Here is a 14,070-nt window from a genome sequence, read left to right as displayed (position 1 = left end):
ATGCTATACTCCAATAAATAATTTTATTAAAAATATGGCCAGGTGGGTGGATCACTTGAGGCCAGGAGCTCGAGACCAGCCTGGCCTACATGGCGAAACCCCGTCTCTACTAAAATTATAAAAATTAGACAGGCGTGGTGGCACATGCCTGTAATCCCAGCGGCTCAGGTGGCTGAGGCACTAGAATCACTGGAACCTGGGAGGAGGAGGGTGCAGTGAGCCAAGATCGCACCACTGTCCTCCAACCTGGGCAACAGAGTGAATCTCTGTCTCAAAAAATAAATAAAATAAAATAAAATAAAATAAAATAAAATAAAATAATTAAAAAGGCGTATCTCTTTCCCCCTGCAAATAAGGCAGGGAGGTGTATTGAAGACTTTCTACCTACCTTGTAAGAGAGAGTTGATATAATATGTAAAATTTATGGCTTTTTTTTTTTTTTTTTTTTTTGCTGGTGAAGAAAAGAAAAAAAAAACCAAAAACCTCTATAGAACAGGATGTAGCAAGTGCAAAGGAAATGCCTGGTCAGGGAACATCAGATTCAGCTAACTCCCAAGGAAATTCAACACCACATCCTCAGGTCCCTGGTTACCTTCCAGACTGTTGCATTCCTTAATAACTTACCAGAAGAGACTAATGAGAGGATGATGTTTTATGCTATCATATCGGTTCCTGCTTTCAACAAAGTATGTATGGTACCTGGGATACATGACATTGCTGTTGTTGAATTTGAAAATGATGGACAGGCCAAAACTGTCAGGGATGCTTTGCAAGAATTCAGGATCACAGCATCCCATACCATGGGGGTCACCTATGTCAATAAATAATACTGAGGGATGAATAGGTGGAGCACAGAGGATTTTTATGGCAGTGAAACTATTCTATAGGAAACTATAATGATGGATACATGTCACTATAAATTTGTCCAAACCCATAGAATGTGCAATACCAAGAGTGAATGCCAGTATAAACTATAGACTTGGGTGCTAATGATATGTCAATGTAGCATTTGTAGCAAGTGTACCACTCTGTTGGGGAACGTTCTTAGTCGGGGAGACTGCGTGTATGGGAGAAAGGATATATGAGCTCTTTGCAGGTTCCACTCAATTTTTCAGTGAACCTAAAACTGCTTTAATAAAGCCTGCTAAATTTTAAAAAATACATGTGGAATAGTTGTCTTTAAAGGACTTGGTGTTATTTATAGTGGTACTTTGTTTCGTTTTTTGTAACAATGATTAGGCCATTTTAATAGTTGGGAATGGGAAGGGCAAAATTTTTGTTAAGGGCTTAAAACATGATCTAGTCTTTCTTTAACCTTGCCGAACTGTGAAATATGAAGGCTCGATTTTATATAATAAACTTTTATTTGTAACCTTTAAAAAAGTTGAAAGAGGGTATATAAAGTCATGGGAGATCTGCTTTGCCAGTGCAGACCATGGCTAGAGCCTTCCCGTATTAACTGAGCTCCTGAGGCCTGGGAGAACAACAGTGGCTCTGGGCAGTCTCTAGAGTTGGAGTGACCTGGATTCAAATCATAGCTCCATCCCTTGCTAACTGAGTAGCCTTGGGTGATTTCCTGATCTCTGTAAGTTTTGATTTCCTCATTTGTGAACGGGCATAATACCTACCTCACACTGTGGCTGGGAGAGTCAGGTGGGGTAAAGTTTGTGAGGTGCCTAACATGGTGTCTGGAAACAAGCAAATACTGAAACTATAGCTGAGGCACAGAAGAAGTTGATCTTTGACTCGTCTTTTGGCCACAGTAATTATAATAGGGAGTGGCTGCAATCTATTTAGAGGTTTCTGTTGGCATGTTATTCACTGGGCACTTCTAGAATACCTTCTTGTGGGAAGCATGAGAGCTGTAGAGTTATGAAGATACCGGTGTGGCCCAATTCTTTAAGGGAATTTATAACCTAGTGGGAAAGAGAGAAAGAAAGCTCACCTGCTTTGATTGGCACCAGTTACTTTGCTACCAACTTGCCTTTGTTTATTTAATTTTCATAACAATCCTAAATAGTAGGCTCCCTTCCCTTCTCTTTTTTTTTCTTTTCTTTTGACACAAGGTCTTCCTCTGTCACCCGGGCTGGAGTGCAGTGGTTCCATCATGTCTCACTGCAGCCTCAACCTCTGGGCTCAAGTGATCCTCCCGCCTCAGCCTCCCCAGCTGCTGAGACTATAGGCACGTACCACCATGCCCAGCTAATATTTCTATTGTTTGTGGAGATGGGGTTTCTCCATGTTGCCCAGGCTGGTCTTGAACTCCTGGGCTCAAGTGATCCTCCCACCTCAGCCTCCCCAGCTGCTGAGACTATAGGCACATACCACCATGCCCAGCTAATATTCATATTGTTTGTAGAGATGGGGTTTCTCCATGTTGCCCAGGCTGGTCTTGAACTCCTGGGCTCAAGTGATCTGCTAGGGTTGCAGGCGTGAACCATTACACTTTGCCCTTAGTAGATTTTCTTATACCAGTTTTTACAGATGAAGAAATGAGCCCAGAAAAGTGCCCAAAGTCCAATTTTCAGTCTAGAATTTAGGCTCTGGGTTCTCTTGCTCCCAAAGCCCATGTCTTTCTACTCTATGATGAACAGTAGGGCAGACAATTCAGCCATGATAACGGAAGGCAAAGTTAAACACATGTAGGAGTGCAAGGGAGAAGAGGTTAAATTTCAAATACAGTGATTTATTTGATTGATTTCAGATTTGTGTTTTGCCTTTAGTTATTTGCTCTTCCTTAAAATTCAGCAAAATATCCAAGATACATGTTAATAAAATATTCTCTCCTCAATCAATGTAGCCCTCTTTTTACGTCATACAAGAATTATTTCTGTAGGTGCCTAAGATTTCTGGAAAAAGAGAAACACTGTGGTGAGATAGTATTGTTACAAGGGAGTCAGATTTGTGTGCAAAGATCTGGGATGTTTCCTAGTTCTGATACGTAGCTGCGTGACTTTGATCTTGGTACAGAAAGTTATTTGGCGTCTGAGCCTCAGTTTGATCACCATAAAACTAGAAGAATGATGTTGCCTATTTCAAAGGGTCAGAGAAGAATCAAGTTTAAATACTTTGTGGAAGAGCATATAGCAAAAGGACCACCCTGAGAGATTCACAGCAGCTATTAATACACTAAGGTTAATGCAGTAGTCCAGATTCTCTTTTCAACTTCTCATAGGGTCCTGGCCAGGTTACTTAATCTCTCTGCAATTGAGTTTATCCTCTTGTACAAAGAGGGAATAGTAATTCCTCTGAAGACAGAAAAATCATGATTAGATTAGTAAACACTTTTTTTTTAAAGAATCCCTTTGAAAATGTTCAGGTCTTCATTCAACTGCTAATAATGTCATATTGCATATGTATGTCTAGCTGTCTACACATGCAGGTATATTTTGTTCTGGAAAAAGAACACTTGTTTTTAAAGAGCTTCCCAAAGAAATTTGGACCTCCAAAAGGAAATAAATGCATATGTATCCTAATTTGTCATTGTGGACAGTGAATAGTTTATCCTGCCCTCCTGATCAGCTCTTCATTGCCCTCTCCCCACACCATTTTGTTCTGTTTTTTAATTGTGTCTCTTTATTGAGGAATAGTTAACATACTGTAAAATTTATTCATTGTATGTGTACACTTTGATCTTTTATATTGCATTTATACAATTGTGCAACCATCACCACAGTGCAGACTTAGAACTTTTCCATCACCCCAAACTGACTGCTCATTTGCAGTTAATGTTACTCCCATCTACCCCATCCCCGTTTTGAGCAGCCACTCATCTACTTTATATCTCTTCAGTTTTGCCTTTTCGAGAAATTTCATATAAATGGGATCATACAATAGGTAATCTTTGTGTCTAGCTTCTATCACTTAATAGGTTCATCTGTGTTGTTGCCTGTATCAGTAATTTGTTCCTTTTTATTGCTTAGTAGTACTTTGTTATTTGAATGTTTCACATCTCATTATCTATTCACCACTTAAGGGTCATTTGGATTGTTTGGGGCTATTGTGAATAACACTGCTATGGAACTTTCACATAGAAGTCTTTGTGTGGGCATATGTTATCATTTCTTTTAGTTCAATATCTGGGAGTAGAAGTACTGGGTTGCAGGGTACTGTATGTTTATATTCACGTTTTTGAAAAACTGCCAAAGAGGTTTCTGCAGTAGCCGTTCCATTTTACATTCCCACCAGCAATGTATGAGTGTTGCACTTTCTCCACATCCTCATCAACACTTGGTCTAGTCAGTTATTTTAATTATAGCCATCATAGTGGGTGTATAGTGGTATTTCATTGTGGTTTTCATTTTATTTCCCTAATATGACTTGTGAAATTCAAAATATTTTCATGTGCTTATTAGGCATTCATATATCTTCTTTGGTGAAGTGTCTATTTGAATCGTTTGCCCACTTTTTAATTGGGTTGTTTGGCCTGTTATTATTGAGTTGTAAGAGTTCTCTAAATAATAAATACATACAAATCGTTTTTCAGATATATGATTTGCAGAAATTTTCTCCCAGTCCATGGCAGGTCTTTCCATTTTCTTATAATGTCTTTTGAAAAGAAGGGGATTTTAATTTTGATGACATCTAATTTATCAATTTTTTTCTTTTATGGATTGTGTTTTGGTGTAGTAGTTAAGAAACCTTTGACTAAACCAAGATCACAAATATTTTCTCCTATGTTTTTGTCTAGAAGTTTTGTATTTAGTTCTACAATCTATGAGTTAATTTTTTCTATGGTGTGAGGTAAGGGTTTAATTGGATATAGATAGCCAATTGTCTCAACATCATTTGTTGGAAAGACAGTCCTTTCCCCATCAAATTGCCTTGGTACTTTATTGGAAATTAATTGACTATAAATGTGTAGGTTTAGTTTTGAACTCTCTTCTATTCTATTGATGTATATGTCTATCCCAATGCCAATGCCATGCTGTCTTGACAACTTATGGCTTTCTTGTAAGTTTTGAATTGAGGTAGCTTAAGTCCTTCAACTTTATCCTGTTTTTCTTTTGCAAAAAATGTCTTACTCTTCTAGGTCCTTTGCCTTGTCGTGTAAGTTTTAGGACCAGGTTGTGAATTTCTACAAACAATTCTGCTGAGGTTTTGGTAGGGATTGCACAAAATCTATAGATTAATTTAAAAAGTGGTTAAGTCCTTTACAGATGCATGCATTTACAGATAACATTTACCTAGTACTATTAAATAGCGAAAACTTCTTTAAGGTTTTTGCAATTAATTCCTTGGAAGGAGATGAGAAAGCAGTATCTGTGAAAAGCCAATATGCACCTACCCTGGGATATTGCACCTGTATTTTTATTCTTAATTTTATTCTTCTCATTAAAAGAAGGAAGTTGCTGCTCTGTCTTTTATATTTCAAGCAGGTGGTCAAAGGGACCCAGAACATTAGAGTATAATGGTTTATTTCTCCCTAAACTAGTTTATGCACCCTTACTCAGAAGGATAAGCTGCTGACCCTTCCTCTGACATAGCACATGTGTTTAGAGCAGCATCTGTGAGCTCAGAAGCCTCGCAGTTAGTAAGGCTGTAGGGTTACAGGATGTTCTCATTTGTGCAAGGTGGCTTTGCACAGACTTGTATAGAGCCCTCTAGGCTTTGTGAAGCTGCCTGGGCAGACTGATTTATTCACCTTTGCCTGGAATACATATTTACGGCCAAGGCACGCCCTCATTATCCTGCCTGTTCATGATGCTGCATCAGGAGAAAAGCCTCCTGGAACAGGTGAGTGTTTAACTTAGAGATCAAGCCAGTCCAGTTGCATTGGGAACCTCTCCCAGTTGAGGGTGAAAAAAACAGTAGACGCAAAAAAGCTGAGTCAGCCTCTGCACTGCCTTTCTGCAGGAGCACGACAGGGAACTTGCGTGATTCTGCCTCTCCCTTCCACCCATGCACCTACCACGTAAGCAGCACATCTCTGTTACTCCCTTTGGCTTCCTCATCTCTTCATCCACCCTCAGGGTTGTGGTTTTGGTACCACCCAGACCAGTGTTTTCCCATCTCACGGTGATCTGCATAGACTCATTTCAGTGCTTATAAAATAAAGACACTCATATCTGGGCCCCACCTTAAGGCCATCGAACCCATTTTTAAAAGGTTCCTTGGGTGCTGCTTTTGCACAGTAAAGTTAGAAAACTCCTGATCTAAAGCAACCCACCAGCCTCCAGGTGTTTGTATATCCTTAGTCTGAATTACCATCCACCAGAGCTGTGTTTGGGAGAGTCTTAGGGACTGGAAAACAATTTGCTTATTCCTTTGGGGGTTCTAAGCACCATCTCTGAATCAAGTTAGATCTTTTAAGATAAAACAAGAAACAAAACTACATACGTAGTCTTTGATAGTTTAGCTTCCTCTATAGAAGTGACTTCATTTACTGATCTTTCGGTGCTACGTCTTTGATATTTCTCAAGGGTCTATGTGAAAAACAACCACTTAAATACTTCCTATCATCAGTGAAATTCCTGTGGAAGATGTTTTTCTGTCCCGTAACTGAGGGTCCCTGTATGAGAATCCCTTTGGTGCTTTTAGGAGGCACTTTAACAGGGTAAACGTGTGGACCTTGAGTCGAGCTACCTGGGTTCTAACCCTAGCTCTGTCTTCTGGAAGCACGGTGGTTTGGGTAAAACAATTTTATTTCCTTACTTGTAGAACAAGACTGTAAAATAGCAGCTACCTACCTCATAGGGTTGTTGTGAGTCACTTAAAGTCTTGATACAAAACCTTACACAGAGCAAGACCTTATAGAACTTCAGCCTGCAATGACTGTTACTAACTTAGAATCAGGAAACCTCGCCTCTGTAGTGACAAGTGTGTGCGGCCATTTTTTCAAACAGTGAGACTTTGACAGCCCATCAGTTCCTCTTTTGCCCTCATCTGCTAAGAAGCTCACATCACAACAAACGTGTTTGCCTGAGCTTGGGTCTTTTGATTTTTAAGGTTCTTGATCAATTGTTTTAAAATCATGGCCTTCTCTGATAAACATCAGATAGTCCTTTTTGAAAGTAGGCAGAACATAAGTTATAAATGGATTAAGGTTGACCTTCAGGGCCATCTTCCCATCTCCTGGACTCATGTCACAAGTAGAGCACTCCTAAAGAAAGGGAGGCGGTAAAGGAAAGAAACTAAAAGGGACAGTCAGCAGTCCAAGAGCTAAGCAGGTTATCAGATGAGCGGATTTTCTGTCCAAGGATGGATTGTAGAATTACAATTCTCTTTTTCTATTCCCAGGAGCATATTACATGGGCTCAGGGCTTAGGGCATCAGAATTTCTCCTGGGTAACAGACACAGAGGAATCATTGGTTAAACTCCATTTTCTGCCATCAAGAATGTTCTTTCTCTACCAAAATTGCTTTTCTGTTAACACTACTATGTGAGCTTGTAGAGGGTATGGGATTTCATACAGAAATGTAGAATTTTACAGCTGAATAGGACTTGAAATTATCTAGCCCAGCCCTTTGCATTTTTCAGGTGTGTGTCCTGAGGCGTGGAGATATGAAGTAGTGACATATTTGAGGCCCTATGGATAGTAAATCGAGGTATGATTCTCGGACTTCTTGATTCCAAAGCTTGTAGCCCTTTCCCTCTACCTCATGTTCACAAAGAATTCAGAACTCCTTTCTGCCCTTCCAGACAAAGGGTTTCATCAAAAATATTGTGACTTACACTAAATTTTGCATTAGAGTAGGTGTTATTTCTCCAGAATCCTGGCTTGTATGCTAAGGTTCATACTTCAGTTTAGAGATTAACTAAATGCAATAATAACTAAAGATGTCTGATTTAACCAGGACTATTAAAGGCAAACAATTTTTTGCACTTCGAATGTGTAGGCAGGTACTTTGTAAAACTCGCCTAAATAAGCAAATTGTTGATTCTTCATAGAGTTTCATGCTAGCCACAATGTAGTCTTTTTACAAGAGCATTTTGAATATGTGAAAATGCAGAAATGGCGACGTGATTTTTTTTAAAGGAGCAGGGTACAAAGATAGATGGGGAACAGCAGTGATGGAGCTCTGGCGAGCTCTCTAGCAGCACCTCTGGCCACTCAGGCTCAGGCAGGATGGCTGCCAGTTGTGCGTCTGGGACCAGGTATCTGGTAAACCAGCCTTCATGCAGTCACCTGCCACTACAAAGCTCCTGCTGGCCTTTAAAAGTTTATAGTCAACAACATCCTCTCTGCAATAAATTGCATACTTATTATCTGTTTCCTATATGTGCACTATCTAGTCTTTCATTTTGCTCATGATCTGAAATACTTTTCCTTCTCCTAAAAATAACTCCAATTTAAATGATTTTGATTCAACAACATCTGATTTTTGGTAAATTTGCATATGCGCTGCCGTCTGTGTTCAGCTCTGTTACTTTTCCTGGTCTTGTGCACATGGCTTCTCTTTGAACCGTCATGGGTGCCTATGTAAGGAGAAATGAAACAGAAGGGTGGCTCACACATGCAAAGGAGGGGCCCCTTTGTCTTGAGCACCTGACCCTGGAGCCCCTCAAGCCTGCACTGCTACAAAAACAGAAAGACTCCTGAATGCCTTTTGACTCTGGCTCACCGAATGTGTTGACATGTTCGGCATCTTGGGATGAAGGAAGTGCGTAGGGCAAGACATCCCTGGCATTACAATGGGCTAGGGTTAGGTTTTTTAGTAGCGTTTTCTTTTTATATAATTATTTTATTTTATTATTTTTTTAAGTTCCGGGGTACATGTGCAGGATGTGCAGGTTCGTTACGTAGGTAAAAGTGTGCCATGGTGGTTTGCTGCACCTAGCAACCCACCACCTAGGTATTAAGCCCAACATGCCTTAGCTCTTTTCCTTAATGCTCTTCCCCGCCCACCCTCCCCGAACAGGTTCCAGTAAGTGTTGTTCCCCTCCCTGTGTCTGTGCGTTCTCATTGTTCAGCTCCCACCTGTGAGAACATGTGGTGTTTGGTTTTCTGTTCCTGTGTTAGTTTGCTGAAGATAATGGCTTCCAGCTTCATCCATGTCCCTGCAAAGGACATGATCTCATTCCTTTTTATGGCTGTAAAGTATTCCATGGTGTATATGTAGTAGTGTTTTACTAATGATTTATAGAGCAAAGTCCTGCCACATAGGGCCTTAATGTAACTTCCATTCATCTTGTGAGTTGATAGAACTCTTATAAGTTGATGTAACTTCCATTCATCTTGTGAGTTAATAGAACTCCTATGCCTGCCCAGAGCATCCAGAGAGCCTTTTACTGGCATCCAAACCACACTAATGTGCCTTCTTTTTGTGAATGACCTTGGGACGGTCTCTGAGCAGAGAGTTATTACATTGTTATTCCTATCGTTATTATTATTACTTTGTGCAATGTGTCACACTATCTTCAAAATGTCTTTTGGTCATCACACCAGTATCACTGTGAAGTAGTCACAGCAGTGACATAATGTATGGTTATTAGTGGTGGTACTGGGTAAGAACACTCACTCCAGAGCCAGACTGCCTGGGTTTGCATCCTGGTCCCACCAGTTCTAACTGTGACTGTAAAGATGTTATAAAATCTCTCCAGGCCTCAGCTTCCTCATCTATAAAATAAGGAGAATAATACTTCCTGCCTTCTTAGGTTATTGTGACACAAATTGACTAAATATTTATGGAGTATGTAAAAGAGTAATTGACACAGAATAATCACAATAACATCATCACCAGCACTACTATCAATGTCAGCAGCAGCAGCAGCATCACCATCATCACCACCACATCATCATCACTACCACATCACCATTACCATCATCATCACCATCATTGTCATCACTGTCACCATCATTACCATCATCTTCACCATTATCACCACCACTACTATCATTATCACATCACCATCACTACCGTCATCATCATCACCACCCCACCACCACTCACCATCATCACCCCACCACCACTCACCATCATCATCATCATCACCATCACCACCACCATCATCACCATCATCACCATCATCACCATCATCATCATCTCTACTTTACAACAGAGGTTCCAAGAGCTTGTGATCTGCCCAAGATCCCATTTCCAGTACAAGCTGGGGAAAACACTGAAGTTCAGGTGTCATGGCTCCAAAAGAAATGGACTTTCTTTCCTCTTGGTCTTTATTTTATTACACAGCAACAAAAAAATATATTCTTGTTATAAAGGGTTGAGATGATATAGCTGCAAAGGAGAATGTGAGGGTCCCTTCCTTTACTTCTTCCCGGCTCTCACCTCTTGCTCCAAAGGTAACCACAGCAAACTAGTTGGGGTACATTCTCCCTGTCTTCTCTCCAAGAAGGGCACACATATAAGATCAATATACATATACATGTGTGTACTCATTGATGTAAATAATCATAAGAGTGTCTGCCTTACAGGATTGATGAGGGGGTTGATGAAAATTATGCTTTTAAAGCACTTAACATGGTGCCAGGCAATATACTAGGTTCCTAATAGTGCTCTCATCAACTGCGTGGGGTAAGTTCTATTATTTCTACCCATTTTATTGATGTGGAAGCTGAAGATTGGAGAGACTGTCACATGCACAGGATCACACAATACTGAAACTGGATTTGAATCCAATTAGCTTATGTGGTTATTTTATAGGTATTAATTTTCCACTTGATTTTCTTCTCTTAGTAATATTAGCTTGAACTGTTTCCATGTGTGTACATGTGAGTTTACATCAGTCTTGTAACGGCCACATGTGAATCAGTATTCTAAGTACTTCTTTATTGGGGTTGTTGTTGTTTGGTTTGGTTTGTTTTTGAGATGGGATCTTGCTCTGTTGCCCAGGCTGGAGGGCAAGTGGCATGATCTCGGCTCATCACAGCCTCAGCCTCCTGGGCTCAAGCAGTCCTCCCACCTCAGCCTCCAAGTAGCTGTGACTACAGGTGTAAGCCACCATGCCAGGCTAATTTTGTTTATTTTTTTGTAGAGACAAGGTCTCACTTGTTTTGCTCAGGATGATTTTGAACTCCTGGGCTCAAGTGAGCCTCCTGCCTAGCCCTCCCAAAGTGCTGAGGTTAGAGGCATGAGCCACCATGCTCAGCCTGGAATTGATTTTTGTATAGGTTGTGACTTAGGAATCTAGATTTTATCTTTCTCTAAGTGGAGAACCAGTTGTCCTCTCTATTTATTGAGTAATCCATTATTTCAGCTCATTTGAACTATTACCTTTATCATAAACTGAATTCCCTTGTATGTACAGCTATGCAACTGATCCCTCTCTTCTGTACTGTTGATTATTTTCTACACCCACACCCATAGTAAAGTACTTTAATTATTTTAGACTTAGAAAAAAATTTTATGACAGGAAGGGAAAATCCTTCCTTATTGCTGTTCTTTCACAAAAAAATGTATTTTTGTGTGTGTGTATTTATTCTGTCACGTAAACTTATAGAAGCAGCCTGTCAAGGTCTGTAGAGAAAATTCCTGTGGGTGTTTAGACTGGGTGTTGCATTAATAGGTTCATTTTTGATAAATCAGCATCTTTTACAATATTTAGTTTCTCCATCTAGAAATATCATATATTTCTATTTAGGTCTATTATGTTCATCAGTTAAGTTCCATAATTTGCTTTATGTAGATCTTACATTGGAGGGTTTATTAGTTGTTATTACAAATGGGATCCCATTTTCCCTTTACATTTAGTTAATTTTTATTGCTAGTGAATAGGAAATAATGGTTTTTATATGTTAATTTTTTATTTAGCCATATGACTCGATTTTTGTATTCGTGATCTTTATACTTCTTTTTCTTGACATCACATTGGCCAGGAGGAAAACAATGTAGAATGATATTGGTAAAAGTGTACACCTTTGTCTTGTTTGTCTTTTTCCTGTCTTTAATGAAAATGCCATGAAGGTTTCACCACTAAATATGATAAATACACTTGATCAGCTTGAAGACATTTCTTTCTATTTATAGTTTACTGAGAGGTATGCTTTTCACTGCGGATGACACCATGCTCTTGTCAACGGGCCTTTATTTTTTCACTTAACATTTTCCTTAAGAGTCCAGAGATTGCCCGGACTAACTTGGACCTCCCAGCACTGGCATTCTAGCTGAGCGAACCTGGTTTAGAACTGAGCACTTAGGACTGAGTAATGTCTTCTTTCTTCCTCCTTTCTGCTCACATTTGACCTCAGATGTCCTACAGGCAGGAGCTACTTTGTGTTGATATTTCCTGCCTTCTCTCACCACTCTCCCCCAGCCCTACCCTTCCTCCTGCAGAAAAGTAAAAAATTTTACAAATAAATAAAAAGTAGCATGTGGCCGGGCGCGGTGGCTCACACCTGTAATCCCAGCACTTTGACAGGCCGAGGCGGGTGGATCACAAGGTCAGGAGATCAAGACCATCCTGGCTAACACGGTGAAACCCCATCTCTACTAAAAATACAAAAAATTAGCCGGGCGTGGTGCCGGGTGCCTGTAGTCCCAGCTACTCAGGAGGCTGAGGCAGGAGAATCGCGTGAACCTGGGAGGCGGAGCTTGCAGTGAGCCGAGATCGCACCACTGCACTCCAGCCTGAGCAACAGAGTGAGACTCCAACTCAAAAAAAAAAATAATAAATAAATAAATAAAGTAGCATGTGGACAAGGACAAGAGCACCACTTCTGGAATTTTCTTGCAGGCACCACTGAAAATATTTTTATTCCTAACTTCTAATTTAAATAACTTCAATTTTTTTTTCCACCTGATTATCTTAAATGGCTCACCACCACCTCACGTGCTGGTTGCTAAGCGGATCTTGTAGTTTTTACAGGAAGGTATGAGAAAGGAATTACCACCTGACATCTGATTTCCTGTTGCAGTTTCGTGCAGGTTCTGATGCAGGATGCAGCCATTTTTAACTCTTTCTCGACCACTGCCTTGTACATGGTTAATGCAGAAGAAATGTTTTGATGGTGAATTGATGGAAACGATTTAATCAGAGTCCATCTGAGAGCTCTTAGGTGGCGATGATTTTTTGCTAGGCTGTGAATGAAAGGATTTGTTCTTGCCAGGCATGTATGTGGAGTGTGACTCTAATGTGATTTGGCACCTGTCTAGAAAATTGTCCCTGTATCCAGTGACACTTTGCTTTGGGGAAGTCAACACCTGCTGTGATGGCATCTGTCATATTTAGGAATGTGAAATGCCCATGAATAATGCACAGCCACCTTAGTAAAATGCCTTCTCCAGAAAACTCTTCATGTAAGCCACTGGCAAAAGATTATTGCAAGCTGCATAGAAGAGACTTTGGGCCCCCTTTGAGATAAAAGCAGTGGATGATGTATTTTACTATAGCTTTCCTCACCTTGATGTCATTGGGGTAGATTTTATTATTTTCAGATTGTTTAGCCAAGAAAGCAAGAACCTGCTAAATATAAGGGTCATTTATTTTTGGTTGGTTTGTTAGAAACAGCATTAGCTCCCAACAAAGTGGGGTTTTGGGGAGATGGAGTGACTCATCTCAGGCATATGGTGTGTTACTGGCAGCCATCCAGGTCAAGAGGGACACATAGAAGCCAGAAACGCTGAGAGGCAAGGCAGCCCCACCAGGCAGCCACGGGTAGCTGGCCTTTGAGCCCCTCCCAGTTTCAGTGAAGTTGGCTTTAGCTTCCGGGGCTGTTGGTGTAGGAAGTTTGGTCAATTAGACAATTATTTTTCCTTTTTCAGCATCTTTTCTTTTCTTCTAAATCCTCAAGTCCAGAAAAGATTCTGGAATCCACAACGAGTAGACTCAACGTTCCCTACCTTTTCTCTTGCAGGCAGGTGACAAACATTACCACCCCAGCTGTGCACGATGCAGCAGATGCAACCAGATGTTCACAGAAGGAGAGGAAATGTATCTTCAAGGTGAGGCGGACTCAAGAACACTAGAAGCTTTCCCTGCTGGGGGAAAGGAAATCTTGCTATGTTTGTTTCATTGTTTTTAGAGAAGGAGGCATGTTATTAGCTGTGAGGCTACCCCAATCCAAGAAGATTATGGCCAAAAGTTACCTCATCAGTTGGTATTAATCAGCCAAGCAACTGACATGCTGGCAGTGAGCCCCTGAGGCTGTTCACGAATGAACTTGTGATGCT

At 40.4% G+C, this 14,070-nt stretch overlaps 1 protein-coding gene across 23 annotated transcripts in view; it reads left to right on the top strand.

Annotated features, from left to right (window-relative positions):
- Positions 1–14,070, top strand: part of ABLIM1 (actin binding LIM protein 1) — a 342,305-nt gene that overhangs the window by 266,446 nt on the left and 61,789 nt on the right. For all 23 annotated transcript variants that reach the window (XM_050804240.1, XM_050804258.1, XM_050804255.1 and 20 more), the window contains exon 7: positions 13,755–13,842. In XM_050804240.1, the coding sequence (XP_050660197.1) occupies positions 13,755–13,842 (88 nt within the window). The remainder of the gene's footprint in view (positions 1–13,754; positions 13,843–14,070) is intronic.

Source organism: Macaca thibetana, chromosome 9 (genome assembly GCF_024542745.1).
Source record: "Macaca thibetana thibetana isolate TM-01 chromosome 9, ASM2454274v1, whole genome shotgun sequence".
Classification (NCBI taxonomy): domain Eukaryota; kingdom Metazoa; phylum Chordata; class Mammalia; order Primates; family Cercopithecidae; genus Macaca; species Macaca thibetana.
The sequence above is the reverse complement of the archived record's forward strand: the minus strand, read 5'-3'. Positions and strand labels throughout refer to the sequence as shown.